The sequence below is a fragment of the Rutilus rutilus genome (genome assembly GCF_951802725.1).
Source record: "Rutilus rutilus genome assembly, chromosome: 4".
Taxonomy (NCBI): domain Eukaryota; kingdom Metazoa; phylum Chordata; class Actinopteri; order Cypriniformes; family Leuciscidae; genus Rutilus; species Rutilus rutilus.
In genome coordinates, this window is record NC_140212.1 from 43,662,648 (window position 1) to 43,680,257 (window position 17,610).

Genomic DNA, 17,610 nt, shown 5'->3' on the forward strand with positions numbered 1-17,610 from the left:
GACAAATTTACAAATGAGAGCTGGTATCAGTTGTTTTTGGTTCACCTCGAGCAGACGGAGGAGGGTGTGAGCCCTGGCATTGTGGCAGAGGCCGAAGATAAAGACTAAGCAGGGCACTTCCCATGAATATTCAGATAAGGCCTAAATGATCAGAATGCTTCTCAATTGTTGACAATTTTTATAAACATAACAAATGTGTGTATAAATAAATGTATTTGAAAGTGCAACATTTGCATTCGCAAACATTTTTAAGCCCAAATTATTTAATGGAAAACCATTCACCTCAGTATCTCCAGCTGACAGTTTGGACTCTTCAGTCCATCAGAAAGAAGCTTCACTCCAGAATCCCGCAGATCATTGTTACTTAGGTCCAGCTCTATCAGAACAGAGTTTGAAGATTGTAGAGCTGATGATAAACTCTCACAGGACTGAGCTGTGAGATTACAGTACTGTAGCCTGTGTAGAGGACAAAACAAACAGCAACAGTATTGCTTATTAGGTAGTGTTTATAATCTGGAGCTTGGACATTTTTTTTGACTGTAGTGATGTAAGCAAAGCTAAAACAATTTTTCTCTTCATAAAACATCAAAACAGTATTTATAGCATCACATACATTTACATAAATTTTTCTGTACACTCTTTGCCAACAAGTAAAATCAAGGCACAATTAAAACAACTAACAGTATATATAAATGAATGTAAAGGAGACTCTTACAGTGCTCTTCTGGTGTTTCTGATCACCGGTAGCAGTCTCATCAGTGCTTCATCAGATCTTCTGTATTTCTGCAGTTCAAACATCTCTTGAGTCTCTTCTGACATCAGGAGCACATACACCAGACCAGACCACTGAGCAGAGGACAGATTCTGTGCTGAAAGTTTTCCTGATTTCAGATTCTTCTGGATTTCCTCCACAAAGTCATCTTTCAGTTCACTGAGACAGTGGAAGAGATTGATGGTCCTCTCTACTGATTCCTCCTTCTCTATTTTATTTTTGATATAGTCAATTGTGTCTTTCACGTTCTCTGTTCTGAGCTCCAGTCCTGGCAGTAATTCCTTCAGGTCACTCTGATTGGACTCTAGTGAGAGACCCAGGAGGAACCGAAGGAAAAGGTCCAGATGTCCGTTTTTGCTTTCTAAAGCCTTCTTGACTGCAGCCTTATGAAGCTGAAACAGTGGCTTTTTGGACAGTTTCCATGCCAGTTTTTCTTTCCAGGATTGAGGAAATAGGTCAGCTTTCTCATCTTTGCCCATCATAAACACATAAAGAGCAGCAAGGAATTCCTGTACGCTGAGATGTACGAAGCTGAAAACACTTCTTGCTGAAACAGCCCTTTCCTCCTGGAAGATCTGAGTGCATAACCCACAGAACACAGAACCTTCACTGACATCTAGTCCACATTCCTCAAAATCCTTTTTGTAGAAAATCAGATTTCCTTTCTCTAGCTGTTGAAAGGCCAGTTTACCAAGCTTCAGAATAATCTGATCAAAAGACACAGCATTGGCTTTAGGTTCAGAGTTATCACAGTATTTTTCTTTCATCTGTTGCTGTTGAGAAATTACGAAGCTTGTGTACATCCCTGTGAGAGTTGTGGGAGTTTTGTCATTGCTATCTCGAGCCAGTAGAGGTTCAAGAACAGTGAGAGAGATCCAGCAGAAGACGGGGATGTGGCACATGATGTACAGACTCCTGGATTTCTTGATGTGACTGATGAGTTTTCCAGCAACCTCAGGACTCCTGTTATTTTTAAAGTATTGCTCTTTCTGCACATCGTTAAATCCTCGCACCTCTGTCACTTGATTAATGTAGTCACGGGGTATCAGACTGGCTGCTGCTGGTCTGGATGTGATCCAGATGAGAGCAGAGGGAAGCAGATGGCTCTTGATCAGGCTTGTAACTATCTTACTCACTGTTGTTTTTTCATTTACATTTGTAAATCTGCCACTCTCTTTAAAGTTCAAAGGGAAGCGACATTCATCCAGCCCATCAAAGATGAACATAACTTTACCATCACCTTCAGGAAGAGATGGCAGTTCTTCAGTACCATTAAAGACATATTTATTTAGCAGTTCCATGAGACTGCAGTTGTTAGTGATCAAATTTAGCTCACGGAACGGCAGAGGAAAAATGAAGGTCATATCCTTATTTTCTTTTCCTTCAGCCCAGTCAAGGATGAATTTATTGACAGAGACAGTTTTTCCTACCCCTGCGATACCCATTGTCAGCACTTTTCTGTTTTCTTGACCCTTATGGACTTCGAAAAGGTTATTGCACTGGATCGGTGTGTCTTTGGCATCAAATTGTTTGAGATTCAATTCGAACTGTCTCACCTCGTGTTCATTCACTCTTCCTCCAGTCTCATTCTCCACCACATATAAATTAGTGTAGATATCATTCAGGTTTTTCTGATGACCTGTCTGTGAATTTCCAACCAGTATCCGCTTGTAGTCCTGTTTTAATTTGTTCTTCAGTCTGATGCTGGTCTGTGTGTAATCATGAAGAGTAGCTTGACTGTTGTCTGCAGTTGAGCCTTTAGGAAATAGGGGAAAAGACAGCAAAGACTAAGTGATCATGTTTTTCATAAATTCATGCTTCAACTATATTCCAATTAATCACACTCTTACTACAATAGTGTTTACATGCACATCTTACACTTATTATGCTGAAATTGACAACATATATGGGTGATGGAAATGCCTTGACTAAAGGCGGGCATACACTGTGCGATGTCTGTGCGATTTCAGCAAGGAACCTACTCACACTGAACGAGTATATCGCATGCGATGTAAAGCCAAAGCTCAGGATTTTTGTGCTCACACTGTACGGTCCGAACGTCGAGCTGCGACTTGACTGCTCACACTATACGTGTGAAATATGCGCGAATCAGCGCGATAAACTCCCTTGCCGGGTTGCGCCTATAGACAATATCATGTATCCAGAGATATTGTCAAAACAAGCATCAGCTATCAATATCAAGATGATTTAGCATTTCCAATTTATGTATTAAATTATTATTAGTATTATTGTATATTATTATATGTATATTATTATTATTATTAGAGATAAGGCTACTTTTATTATTAAAGTGATAGGCTGTTAAATTGCCACGCAATAATTTCATAGAGCATCACCGCAAAACCAACGCGCTGTGAGGATAATAAAATATCACACAGAAGCTTACTCCTCCTCATTGAAAATTGTCTAAAACATTTAGGTCGATTACAATGAATTATAGGCATATAATTAATTATTAACCGTATATAATATGTCCGAACACTGCAATAATTCATCAATGAAAATTAAAAACAGCTTTATTTCAAAAACTTTGTTTAACAAATTAATAAAAGAGGTAAAGTGTACATTGCAGGTGGCTTGGAAGAAGTGGGTAATGGTTAATCCATTTTGCAACACAAACTGGAGGTAAGCAACAGTAATTTGTAGATAGTTTGAACTACAGAACTTAAAGATCTCCCTCTTTTCGTTTTTTTATTTATTTTTTGCTGCAGATGAAATGGTTAAACTTCTGTTTTCGCGCAGGCGCAGTGAGGGAAAAACACTGAGTTTAGGGCAATCGGTTCGTATCTCTGCTTCAACTGCGCGATATAGTCACGAGGAGCGACCAAAATTTCTAACATGCCAGAAATTCATCCGACCATCCGATTGCCGGTCGTGAGAGGTTAATCGCCTCTCGTTTCCCCCTGTACACTGCACGAACACTGCACGACAAACGACGCACGACAAAGCTGAAAATCGGCCCAACCCGAAAAAGAGTCGCACGAGTCAGAATTCGGCTCAAAATCGGACGAAAATCGCACAGTGTATGCCCGCCTTAATGCTGACTCGAATGCAATTGGTTTCAATTTAGAAATGTATGAATTACATTATTTTTCTAATTCCTTCCAGACCATTAATTGTACTGTCACTATTGGAACTTATATGAAGTTAAGGCCATGCTGACCAAAATAATTAAAAGCGTTTTGATCAAACCATTGACAGCTAGCACACCAAACAAGACATGAGACTGTATTAGGGTTAGGGCTGGACCCGAATATTCGAATATTCGTTTGGTGGGTTGGTATTCGATTTGAAAAATTGACATTCGAATATTCGGGGTTTTTTGCACACCCGGGATCCCCCGCAAAACGGTTCTCATGCGCGCTTGAATAAGGCCGGCGTCACACTGGCTGCATGGCGTTAGTCTCAGCTGCGTGGCGTGTCCGTTTTATTTTCGACTCCCATGTTAACAGGTTGGAGTTTGCACACTGCCTGCGCGAGACATGCGTCTCAGGTGCGGCTCGAGCCAAGCGGAAAACGCGTGCATGCTAGAAATAGAACCGACGCCTTCCACCAACGAAGAGTTCCAGCAACGGGAGTGTTCTCTGGCTAGAGCGCAGAACAGCGGAGTTTGTATGGACCGAAGTGCATGCCTGAGCTTGTGTTTTGGGTTAAGCTGCGTTGCTTTGACATCGTGGAAAATAGAATAATAGAAACAAAATGTATTAGCCTTTTTACCCATTATTATCAATCTAAATTAATCTCGTTTATAATTTAACTTAATTTAGTTTTTCTTTATTTAAATTTAGTTTTTCTTTATTTAAATTTCGTTTTTCTTTATTTAAATTTCGTTTTTTCTTTATTTAAATTTCCTTATTCTTTATTTAAATTTCCTTTTTCTTTATTTAATTCTACCCTTTACTGTGTCAGTAATTTGTTAGTCAGAAAAATATTAGACTACCTTAAAAGTATTGCTTAAGTTAACAGACCTGTGTGTGTGCGTTTTATATCACTAGTGCAGTGTCCGTTCTCGGAGCATATAAGCCCTGCCCGTGTGAGGTGCACCGCTTCCCGCTCGCGCTGTTCTGTAGTTTACTAAAAGTTTATTAATTCTGAATGTGTTGCTTTTCGCGTGTCTATCTATATTGCACCAAATGCGACACTGCACTCCCTTGTGAAGTCGATTGGATGAACGGTTCTCGAAATAATCAAAATGCAAACGGACATACAGACACATAGAGATTCCTGCCTTTATTAGAGAGAAGAATATGTTCAGCCCCCTCTCTCAGAAGCTTCGAATATTCGATGTTCATTACTACCGAAGCTTCGAAGCTCAAAAAATGGTATTCGGACCAGGGTAATTAGGGTTAGGTTGGGGTTATTCTGTTCTTCTTCTCCCTGTAATTGTTGCTTGCAGTTATACAGTGAGGAAAATAAGTATTTGAACACCCTGCTATTTTGCAAGTTCTCCCACTTAGAAATCATGGAGGGGTCTGAAATTGTCATCGTAGGTGCATGTCCACTGTGAGAGACATAATCTAAAAAAAAAAAAAATCCAGAAATCACAATGTATGATTTTTTCACTATTTATTTGTATGATACAGCTGCAAATAAGTATTTGAACACCTGAGAAAATCAATGTTAATATTTGGTACAGTAGCCTTTGTTTGCAATTACAGAGGTCAAACGTTTCCTGTAGTTTTTCACCAGGTTTGCACACACTGCAGAAGGGATTTTGGCCCACTCCTCCACACAGATCTTCTCTAGATCAGTCAGGTTTCTGGGCTGTCGCTGAGAAACACGGAGTTTGAGCTCCCTCCAAAGATTCTCTATTGGGTTTAGGTCTGGAGACTGGCTAGGCCACGCCAGAACCTTGATATGCTTCTTACAGACCCACTCCTTGGTTATCCTGGCTGTGTGCTTCGGGTCATTGTCATGTTGGAAGACCCAGCCTCGACCCATCTTCAATGCTCTAACTGAGGGAAGGAGGTTGTTCCCCAAAATCTCGCAATGCATGGCCCCAGTCATCCTCTCCTTAATACAGTGCAGTCGCCCTGTCCCATGTGCAGAAAAACACCCCCAAAGCATGATGCTACCACCCCCATGCTTCACAGTAGGGATGGCGTTCTTGGGATGGTACTCATCATTCTTCTTCCTCCAAACACGTTTAGTGGAATTATGACCAAAAAGTTATATTTTGGTCTCATCTGACCACATGACTTTCTCCCATGACTCCTCTGGATCATCCAAATGGTCATTGGCAAACTTAAGGCGGGCCTTGACATGTGCTGGTTTAAGCAGGGGAACCTTCCGTGCCATGCATGATTTCAAACCATGACGTCTTAGTGTATTACCAACAGTAACCTTGGAAACGGTGGTCCCAGCTCTTTTCAGGTCATTGATCAGCTCCTCCCGTGTAGTTCTGGGCTGATTTCTCACCTTTCTTAGGATCATTGAGACCCCACGAGGTGAGATCTTGCATGGAGCCCCAGTCTGAGGGAGATTGACAGTCATGTTTAGCTTCTTCCATTTTCTAATGATTGCTCCAACAGTGGACCTTTTTTCACCAAGCTGCTTGGCAATTTCCCCGTAGCCCTTTCCAGCCTTGTGGAGGTGTACAATTTTGTCTCTAGTGTCTTTGGACAGCTCTTTGGTCTTGGCCATGTTAGTAGTTGGATTCTTACTGATTGTATGGGGTGGACAGGTGTCTTTATGCAGCTAACGACCTCAAACAGGTGCATCTAATTTAGGATAATAAATGGAGTGGAGGTGGACATTTTAAAGGCAGACTAACAGGTCTTTGAGGGTCAGAATTCTAGCTGATAGACAGGTGTTCAAATACTTATTTGCAGCTGTATCATACAAATAAATAGTTAAAAAATCATATATTGTGATTTCTGGATTTTTTTTTTAGATTGTGTCTCTCACAGTGGACATGCACCTACGATGACAATTTCAGACCCCTCCATGATTTCCAAGTGGGAGAACTTGCAAAATAGCAGGGTGTTCAAATACTTATTTTCCTCACTGTATTTTTCTTTGTTTCCATGTACAGACAGTGATTGTTATTTACCCCAGCGCTGTTTAGAATGAGGTCCAACAGCGGCAGATGTCATCATATTGCCATCAGTCTGATCTGTGTGTGTGTGTGTGTGTGTGTGTGTGTGAGAGAGAGAGAGAGAGAGAGAGAAAGAAAGAGAGACAGGATCATTCACTTTGAAACATAAATCACACAAGCAAAGAGGAAAGTTTACAGTCACAGTCAGTGAATTAAATGTTACCTTGCTTGTGTTTGTTCTCCAGCTGCTCAGCCAGATTATTCTGGTTTATCTTCCTCAGGATCTCCACCGTAATCTTCACAGCTTTTTCTGGTCCAAAACGTGCTACCATCTTATCCACTGTGTCTAAGATATCTGCATTCTCCATTTCAGACTTTGATATATGCTTATCATTCTTTAAGGTCCATTGAAACTCCTTCAGATCACCTTGTACCAGGTCCATCAGTGAGTTCTTGAGCAGCTCTTTAACAGAGGCCATCATCATTTACTGATTCACCGCTGCAAGACATTAAGAAAAAGATCTGAATTAGTTTTACTCTGAACGTGTGGACCTAAGCATTCAAATGTTATACGGGCTATAAATTGAAGTTGTGATCAAATCCAGACTCTCAGAGGCACCCCTAGTCCATGAGCCAGGGCCCCAAATTTGGTCCATCGGTATCAACGGGGGGGCAAATGCTATCATTGTTTTTTGGCAAGGTATACACCCCTAGTATTAGAAAAATCACGATAGCAATGCAGGGGTGGTAGCGAAATCACTTTTTTCAGCTCATGAAGTTACTAACCCCCTAAAATAAATTCCGTTTTTTAAATCTGGTGTATATCTGGTTTAGGCTCATGCTAGGGATATTATCAATATTCTATAATATGGTGCTTGGTATCATTGGAAAGGGGACCTTTTAGGCTTTCATTTAAGCCCAGTACTGAATCTGTCTGACAAACACAGAGGTCACAAGACTTCTTTAAACCAGAAATAACACACATTTTTTCACAATTTCCGCCTAAACTGTATGCTTTCTTTTATCCCTGTGGCATGAAAGAACACCATGGACACAAAACTCAACAACTTCAATACTCAAGGCACTCTGATGACTCAGAAAATGTATAATATACCCATACTATTTATTTGTGCGAGCCTTAATCCTGGGAAAATGCAACAATGCAGCAGTGTGTAATGTACACAGTCACATGTAATTTCAAAGTGAAGGCTTAGAATAGACCCTATACTTAAAATCACTATATTTTTCCTTCTTGGACAACCAGCCAATCACAGTCTTCAAAAGATTGTGTCATACATAGTAACGGGGTCAGCCCCGCCTCCTCACTAAGATGAAAGTTTTTGTCTTTTCCTTGCTCAGAGTTGCTCTCAGATTGGCCCCGAATCGCTCTTAAGCTAAGACTCCTATGTAAAAGTTTTTAAGCTAAATTAAAGGACAAGTTCGGTATTTTACGCTTAAAGCCCTGTTTTCAGATCGTTTCTGATGAAATAGAACAGTTAAAATTGATATTTGGACACATGCTGCTGGCCCGAGCTGCACTGTAGCAGTTACTGTTACACTGTTTAACCTGCAAGCTAGCTAGCCTGCTAGATAGATAGCCTGCTAAAAACACCAAGCTTACATTAGCTACTGCTACTATTCCCCACCAATTCACAAGCACAAGAGAAAAAGTATTTTGTACTTACATTTAATACCCCTGGAACTCAATGGAAGTTGATTGAAGATGGCATAGTTGGTAGTGTTGTTATAACCAGTCAACTGAACCAACAATCTTTTCACAAAACTGACAAAACCTCGTCAAACTGTCAAAAATCCATCAACATTCCGTGCATGAGCTACTTTCTGATATTCTGACTAAAAGTGGGTGAATATCAAAATACATGATAGAAACATTTTGTTAAACCACTTACAAGTGTTATGTTTACAACACCATTGACTACACTATTGAAACAATTACTTTTTATTACAACTGTACATGAATAAATAGGCCATTTGGCCCTGGACTAATAGGGTATTCTATTTGTCCATTCTATTGGCTCTATTCTATTTTGAAGACTTGTGCTGGCTACACAAGTCTAATTTAAGGCTCTCACAAATAAATAGTATGGGTATATTATACATTTTCTGAGTCATCAGAGTGCCTTGAGTATTGAAGTTGTTGAGTTTTGTGTCCATGGTGTTCTTTCATGCCACAGGGATAAAAGAAAGCATACAGTTTAGGCGGAAATTGTGAAAAAATGTGTGTTATTTCTGGTTTAAAGAAGTCTTGTGACCTCTGTGTTTGTTAGACAGATTCAGTACTGGGCTTAAATGAAAGCCTAAAAGGTCCCCTTTCCAATGATACCAAGCACCATATTATAGAATATTGATAATATCCCTAGCATGAGCCTAAACCAGATATACACCAGATTTAAAAAACGGAATTTATTTTAGGGGGTTAGTAACTTCATGAGCTGAAAAAAGTGATTTCGCTACCACCCCTGCACTGCTATCGTGATTTTTCTAATACTAGGGGTGTATACCTTGCCAAAAAACAATGATAGCATTTGCCCCCCCGTTGATACCGATGGACCCCCCTGGCTCATGGACTACCCACCCAAATTCATCTGTTAAACAGTCACTGAACCCTCAGTGACTCACACAAGAGTCACATACAGGGCTTAATTTGTGCCAGATCTTGCCAGAACAGGATACTGGACCTCTAAGGTTTTGACTGAAATTAGGTTTTTGCTTAAAACAACCAAAATTATTTGTCAATGGGTTAAGAAAAATAATCGGTACCACTTTAGATTACAGCCCAGAAAGTACTGCATAAGTAAAATTAATTTACAGCGTACCCTGTAACTTCACAGAACAAGAGTAGCTATATTTTCCCAGTATTAAAACAATAAAATAAACTTGCAATAGTTTTTGCTTTACTTGGCTTGATACATGGAACCTGAAACTGAAAAAGCTGAACTTTTTATATAAAAAAACATTGCTGTATAAATGTATAGATATCCTGTAATAAAAAGCTTTTATGTATTGGTTCACTATTATTACAAAAAGTGTGCTCTTGTTAAATTGCTCCCAAACATAAGATTGTTGCCTATCATAATAGAAGAATAAGTACCCTTTAGATCCAAAATACTTACAGTATAAATAATTTTGTTAATTTTCCTGGTTGTTACCTCTTTATACCCCAAACTTTACATATTGTTTCCTTATACCTACACATACATACTTTATAGGTACACTATAATTACCGAAAGGTACGCTGCTGTCAATTTGTTTTACTTGCGCAGTACTTTTCCGGGCTGTAATCTAAAGCGTTACCAAATAATCTTAATTCAAACGGAAACAAGATTGGCAGATCATTTTGAATTGAGCACAGTAAAACTATCAAAGAGAGTTAAATTTGCCATTAAAAAGAAGAGTTGAATGATAAAATGATGATGATTCCAAATGAATCAGGATGGCGACGACTACACGAGGGTGATTATGGTACCGAGCAGGTGCAGGAGACTACAGGCACAGTTAACCGGCCATGGGTGCGTTTCCCAAAATCATCACTAGCCAACTATGGTTGCAAGTTCCATTGATCTCTGTTGGTAATGATGGAACGGGCGACCATAGTTACTTTTGGGAAACGCACCCCACAGCGGCAGCTAGACAGGTTCATCAGCAAGAGGAGGTACATCGCAAGTCAGATTTGGGAGTGCTTACAGTGGAGAAGGGTTTAGCGTTAGGTCAGAAGTGGGATGCATAACTGTTTAGACAGAAACTCAATTCAGTGTCAGACAGACCAACTACCCCTGGCTTATAATAAAAAAAAAATAATCAAGTTTCGGCTGCACAACATGTAAAGCAGTTGGGTCTTTCCCAGCAAACACAGAACGCTGGCACAATGTAGCCAACCTTCTAACAACGTTTTATCAACATGGCCAAAAGGTTGCTATAAATACGTTGTGTGCTGAAGGTTGTTACAGCGTTGTCACAATGTTGACATTAAACCATTGTTCAGGGCCATTGCTTAAGGTTGTGCCAACGGTGTCTTGACAACCACTGGACTACATAATGTAGGCTACTCGTCACTGCCCTGAAGCGCGAAAATCAGCCTTTTAAATCCCAACCACCTGTTGGGCTCATTGTGTTCTCATTTATCATCGAGCAGGGATACGTGAGTATTGCGTTTAATTGAGCCTACCTCAGCTATCAAACACTACCTACAATTTTAATTTCTAATGTGATTAATGTAGCCTCGCTTGCACTGTTTAGTTTGTCATTTGATTTTTCCGCTATCTCATTCGTTTCTTTGCTCCTCTGGATTTGTGGATGTTTCCCCGATTATACCAACCTTTCATCCGGCTTTCGGCTACTGTCTGCCATACAGACCCGGTTTTGTTCATTAAATGTTCTGATCTGCCTTTGCTTTTTATGTTTTATTTATTATACTTAATAAAGTTGAATTAACGAAATTAACCTTCTGTCATTTTTACTCTTCAAAGTGTACACTTGCAGGTGTTGATAGCCCCATTAAATAATAATAAAGATAAACAATAAACGATATAAAGTATATAATTATCTAACAAAATGCTAAATGGGGGATATAGCAGCATATAAAAATATTGTCAGAACGTCGTCTCTCAGTTGCTGAATGTCGCGCAACAACGTTGCTACAGCCCTGTCGCGTCTTACAATTCTACGTTGTTACAATGTTGCGAGCACGTAGACAGCGACGTTGCCATAGCAGAAATGCAACGTGCCAGAGACGTTGCCACAACGTAAATGTGTTTGCTGGGTTGGGGCCAGAAAAGACAGGGGGATGAAACTAGCAAAGGAATGTACAGTACAATAACTTAATGCTTTGGATATTAAAAAACAGCAACGAGCACTCAGAAAAAAAGTTTTTGAACATGCTCGTTTAGCAGCAGCAGTCTTGATAAGGCGGAATGAGACATCATATAGCAGGCTAGTTTACAGGAAGTCTAAACAGATAACAACTACTACAGCTCAAGTTTTTTTTGCACGGCGTAAAACACAGGCCCGATATGGCTTAGAACATGAGATTGATTTCCAGGAGTTAAATGGGTTGAATTCTACTAGGGCTGGGCAATAAAACCGTATTGGTATGTATCAACGGTACACCATTGTCGGTAACGATATAAAAAATGTTAGCGACCGATATTTTCAATTAAAATGCGCGTGCGGGTGATTGGTGGCGCGACCACTACAACGTTGCCCAACACTAAATGGCAAACGTAATGAAAGCCGAACGAAACTGCGCTACTCGTTATTTTGCAATTCACAGGCCGTTAATCAGTTTGCACCACCAATGTCAGCGCAGCGCGAGCCGATCTTGATATAGTGACGCTGTTAGGCTACTACACAGTGCTAAGAGATCAAAGAAAGCATTTGAATTCGCCACAGAAGTAATAATATTGCTGCGAGATATAGTGAAAAGCATTAAAATTTCTCTGTTATTAACGGATCAAACAGGACTGATGTGGAAACCAGGAAAAACATTGTGCTATGAATGAACTAGTTTAGGCTTTAAGTCCACAGATCAGCAACATTCACCATGAATTTGATGTAGGCCTAGTAACACTAACCATGGAAGTTTGGCAGGAATAGTAAAATGCTTTCAAGTATGTCACACATCTTTTTCCAGCACTTCAAAACTCAAATAATTTCATATTTAAATGTTATTTTTAATGTGTTGACCAAAACATTATTTGTTCATCCTTCAAATATTACCCCCATTTATAAGACTAAAAGTTTCAAGATGTAGGAAAACACTTATTTAAAAATAAATTTTCTTAAGAAAAAAAAAATATATATATGTGTTATATATATATAACCGTGACACCACTGTCGTATCGAACCAAATCGTGAATTTTGTGAACTGTTGCACCCCTACTTATTACAGATGTTGATCTACCTCAAAGTTTGCCTTGAGTGTTCTACGTTTACACTTTTACATTGCACACATTTTGTAACATTTTATTGAAGTTCAAGAATTTCTTTAACACTTACTTTTTTATATTAATATAAGACATAAAGAAGATATTTTTGTAAACATTTTATTTTTGATTTTGACTGCTAAAACTAATATTTTTAATTTGTTGTTTGCCTTAATAATGTCGATAAATAAAACAAAAAAACAGTGGTTTAAATTTTTCTACTTGTCTTTAATATATATAAATATATATATACATATATACATATATATATATATATATATATATATATATATATGTATATATATATATATATATATATATATATATATATGTATGTATATGTATGTCTAAAATTATCGATACTGACCGATATGAAACATTATATTTTGATACATTTTTTGCTATATACCTTTTGCTATTTTTGATCATATACCTTAGGGTTCAGCTGCCAGATACACAAAAGTGTTGATGCTAAACCGAATAGTGTAGTAGATTAGTAAGTGGGGATCTGAGTACATAGCATGCTGTTTTCATTATAGTTTTGTACACGTTATGGAACCTGTGCCCGTCTTGTCATCCCTCAGCTCTAATATACACTTTGCATTCCAGCACCTTATTATTTACATATTAACCACTGATCACACACAAACACTGACACACAAAAGCAGGAGGTCAAAGTCTGACTCAGAACATGTTACTGTAGACAGACAAAATTATGAAAATACACATAAAATACAGATAAATTATTTGAAATAAAGGTTGTGAGATGAATGTGCATAAATACAGAACAAAGATACAGTCATCCGAGCTGCATCAGAAAGTTGTTGTGTAAATTTGTTATTATTACTTTAAAAGATGAAATAATTGCTTTGAGTTTTTTTAACATCCAAAAAACAGATATGCGCAGTCTCAAATCTGTCTGATAAATCTTGAATCAATGTGAACGGTTACATGACACTTTTAAATCAATATCTCTCAGTATTATATTAAGTAATATTTACTAACCATGAATAATGAAGATGTAGATGTTTCTTGTTCCTCCACTGAACAGGCGTCTTGAGCAGAAGTTCTGAAACTTCTTTCAATTTTGCTTTTTGATAAAGGACCGGGGGGAAGGTTTTTTCTTCTGAACTTAAACCTGTTAAACCAGAACCTGTTTTCAAGAGAAAAACAACACGGGAGTGAAACTATGCAGAGACATGCCATTTAGCAGAATGATTGCGAAATGACAAGTAAAAAGAGACAAACAACTCTGAAAAAGACAGATAAACAGAGATAGACAGACCACACTGAAATATATATAGTTAAGAGACTAAATGACATACAGAAAAAGACACACAGCACTGTCTGCAGAGGGTTCTTTGAGCTCAGAGTGGCATTAGCGACATTGCGCCACACATTCTGAGCCTTTTACTGGGACACAATAAAGTTCAAAGCCTTTATTGTCAAATGGACAGTTCCCTGCACAATGAAATTCTTACTTTGCTTTCCACCATGAATTCTGTTAAAAGATAAGAATAAAATATACATAAGTAGAAGAAACATAAATTACAAATATACCTTTATACAATATAACAGTATAGTCGTATAGTGTCTGTGCGAGTCGCATATGTACATCTGTGACTGCGGTGTGGAATGAATGTATAAGATAAGAAGCCTGTGTTGAGGTAGATTAGATGGCTGCTGGATAGAAACTGTTCCTCTGTATTCGTCTACAGAGGGAAATCAGATGAATACTCTCGTCTATTGCATGGGTGACGAGGAGGAAGACATTCTGCAAGGATTAAAGTGTTGCATCTCTAATTATTTAAGCTCATGAGATGCACATGCACCTGCTCATCCCTCATCCTCTGAAACAGAACCTAGTTTGGTTTTTGGTCACCTGTGTGTTATATTAGCAATATTACGGTAATGTTTGTGGATTGCGTCATGACAGGAGGAGGAGCACCGGGCTTGGGAGAGAATGTTTTATTATGATAGAGGCTGCCGGCTGAAGAAGTTCCTGCAAGCTATGGACTCACAAATCATTTTCTTCTGGGAAAATGCGACAATGCCTCTTCTGATGCTCTGGCCTCTTCTTTTCTCGGACTCTTTTTTGGGTCTCTGCTCTTCTTCTTTATCTGAGCTCCGACTTCCTGGAAAACTGGGTTAAAGCCATAGACCAGACTCAAGTCCTCAATGGCATCTCTCATTCTCCCTTTTCTCCCTATATTTCCTCTAGACATTCTTTCTATTTCTCTGTCTCTCAGGTAACATTGTACATACATGCTGTGTATATTCAACTATTTGTTTTTATAATCTCAAACATCTATTTTGTAAACATTCAAGTGTAACCATAAGTCAGTACTATTATTAAACCCTTTAAATTACAGTTTATATGCGAACTATATAAACAATACTAAGATTCAAGTGCTAATCCTTGAATTACATTACATTGCCACACTCTTACAATAACAGTCTGCCTGGCCACAGGTTGATGGCGAACACTTTCACCAGGTTTTACAACCTAGGTGTTTCTGATTCCCTTCATGCCAGGGAACTGAGGTTATGTAAGTAACCAGAGACGTTTTCAATCTGGACTTGAATATAGCTACTGTTGGGGCTCATCTAATGACATCTGATCCTGACTCACTGCTAACTCTTGCTGTTTTATGCTTATTTTGTTAAGTCAATTTAATTGACTGTTTTACACTGTGAATAAATAAATAAATAAAATACAAATAAAAAGGGGGGCATTGACCAATGTAACTTTGCTTCCCATTTATTACTTAAAGAACACTTGAAGTACTTTGATACCACAGCAAAAACTCACTAATAAAGACAAATGAACAGACAATAAACATAAAAATACACAAATTAAAAAATAGATAAATACTATAGAACAGTAACAAATAGTTAGGTCTAACCATAGTATTCAGGTACAGACATGTAATAATTCATATAAATATAACCCCACAAGTTGTAAAAGAATATGAATTTTATTCTTAAATATCTTTTAAGTATTGATTGCAAAAGGGTTAGGGTTAGGGTTTGGGTAGCCCTTGTAAAGACCACCCATTGGCCCAAAGACGGAGTCCAACGGTGTGGGCGAAAGGGATAATGCGTGTGTGTCTTTTCAGCGCTCCAGTGAAGTTCACTTAATTTATTAGAATTTAGTTTCGATATTACTTTAGCTCTACGCTTAAAGGGTAACTAAACCCTAAAACAACTTTTTTTAGTTAATGATCTGTAAGACTGGGGCTTTATTAGCCCTCTGGGGTACTTCATTTATGACTCACACTCACGACTTTTGGGTCAAAAATGACCCAGAGGGCGGGATTAAGATAAAAAAAATTGAGTAAAATCAATGAAATATATTTTTGTTCAATAATATTTTTTATTTTCTTTTTTGGTGTTTTGAGATAATTTTATGATTTATAATTAATATTTATGCAATAATTATGACCCATTTTTTCCCATTTAATATATAATAGAAAATTTACATATATATATAATAAAAAAAAAAAAAAAGATTAAAGCTGAATTTCATTTCAGAGTCAAGCCTAGGCCTCATGAAAGCAATTTTTGAAATGAGATTGGTGCCATCCGGTGGACATATTGAGCATTTTTATCACGCAATAGCACATTTTTACCACTAGTGGATTTACAGCTCTCTGTAGAAAGGCTTGTGAGTTCTAGTGATTTATGCACATACAGTGCCCTCCACAATTATTGAACCCCCTGGTAAATATGATCAAAATTGGCTGTAAAAAATAAATCTGCATCGATTATCCTTGTGATCTTTCATTCAAAAAATTTGCAAAATTCTAACCTTTCATTGAAGTAAAAGAATTGAAAGTGGGGGGAAATCACATTATGAAATAAATGTTTTTCTCCAAAACATGTTGGCCACAATTATTGAAACCCCTAGAATTTTTTACGAGTAAAATATCTCTGAAGTATATTCCCATTAATATTTACCTTTTTTAGTACACCAGGGTGACTAGGAACATGAAACTGTCCAGCTATGACTTCGTGTTTCACAGGAGTTTAAATATGAGGAAACACAAAGGCCAAATCCCCTTAATCATCCATCACAATGAGTAAAACCACAGAATATAGTTCTGATGCGTAGCAAAAGATTGTTGAGCATCACAAACTAGAAAGTGGCTGTAAGACAGTAGCTAAAGAATTGAAAATCCCCATTTTGACCATCAGGGCAATAATTAAGAAGTTATAACCAACTAAAGATGTTATGAATCTGCCAGGAAAAGGACGTGTGTCTATACTGTCTTAATGCACGGCGAGTATGAAAGTTTGAGTGGCCAAAGACTCTCCAAGGATCACAGATGGAGAATTGCAGAGATTAGTTGAGTCTTAGGGTCAGAAAGCCTAAAAAAAAAATTATCAAACAACCCCTACATCCCCACATGTTGTTTGGGAGGGTTTAAAAAAAAACCTCCTCGCTCATCCAAAAACAAATTCCAGCAAATTTAATTGTCAGACATGACTGGATCTTCAAACAACACAGGGTTCTGTGGTCAGATGAGACTAAAACAGAGCTTTTTGGCAGCAAACACACTAGATGGGTTTGGTGAACACAAGGATAAAAAGTACCCCATGTGTACAATTTAATATACCATTGGATCTTTAATGTTGTGGGCATATTTTTCTGCTGGAGGTCCTGGACTTCTTGTTCAGATACATGGCATCGTGGATTCTATCAAATATCAACAGATAAAAAATCTAAACCTGACGCCTTCTGCTAGAAATCTTATAATGGGCCGTGGTTGGATCTTCCATCAGGACAACGATCCAAAACAAACATCAAAATCAACACAAAAATTTGTTGCGGAGCA

The 17,610-nt window shown here is 38.1% G+C and overlaps 1 protein-coding gene across 1 annotated transcript in view; it reads right to left on the reverse strand.

Moving 5' to 3' along the window:
- Positions 1-14,175, reverse strand: part of LOC311289531 (tripartite motif-containing protein 16-like) — a 45,753-nt gene extending 31,578 nt beyond the window's left edge. Inside the window, exons 1-6 of the mRNA XM_084407606.1 lie at positions 14,098-14,175; positions 13,778-13,925; positions 7,054-7,329; positions 6,846-6,908; positions 716-2,528; positions 283-456 (exon numbers count right to left, since the gene is read on the reverse strand). Coding sequence (XP_084263732.1) covers positions 283-456; positions 716-2,528; positions 6,846-6,908; positions 7,054-7,315 — 2,312 coding nt within the window. The 5' untranslated portion in view covers positions 7,316-7,329; positions 13,778-13,925; positions 14,098-14,175. The remainder of the gene's footprint in view (positions 1-282; positions 457-715; positions 2,529-6,845; positions 6,909-7,053; positions 7,330-13,777; positions 13,926-14,097) is intronic.
- Between the last annotated feature and the right edge of the window lie 3,435 nt (positions 14,176-17,610).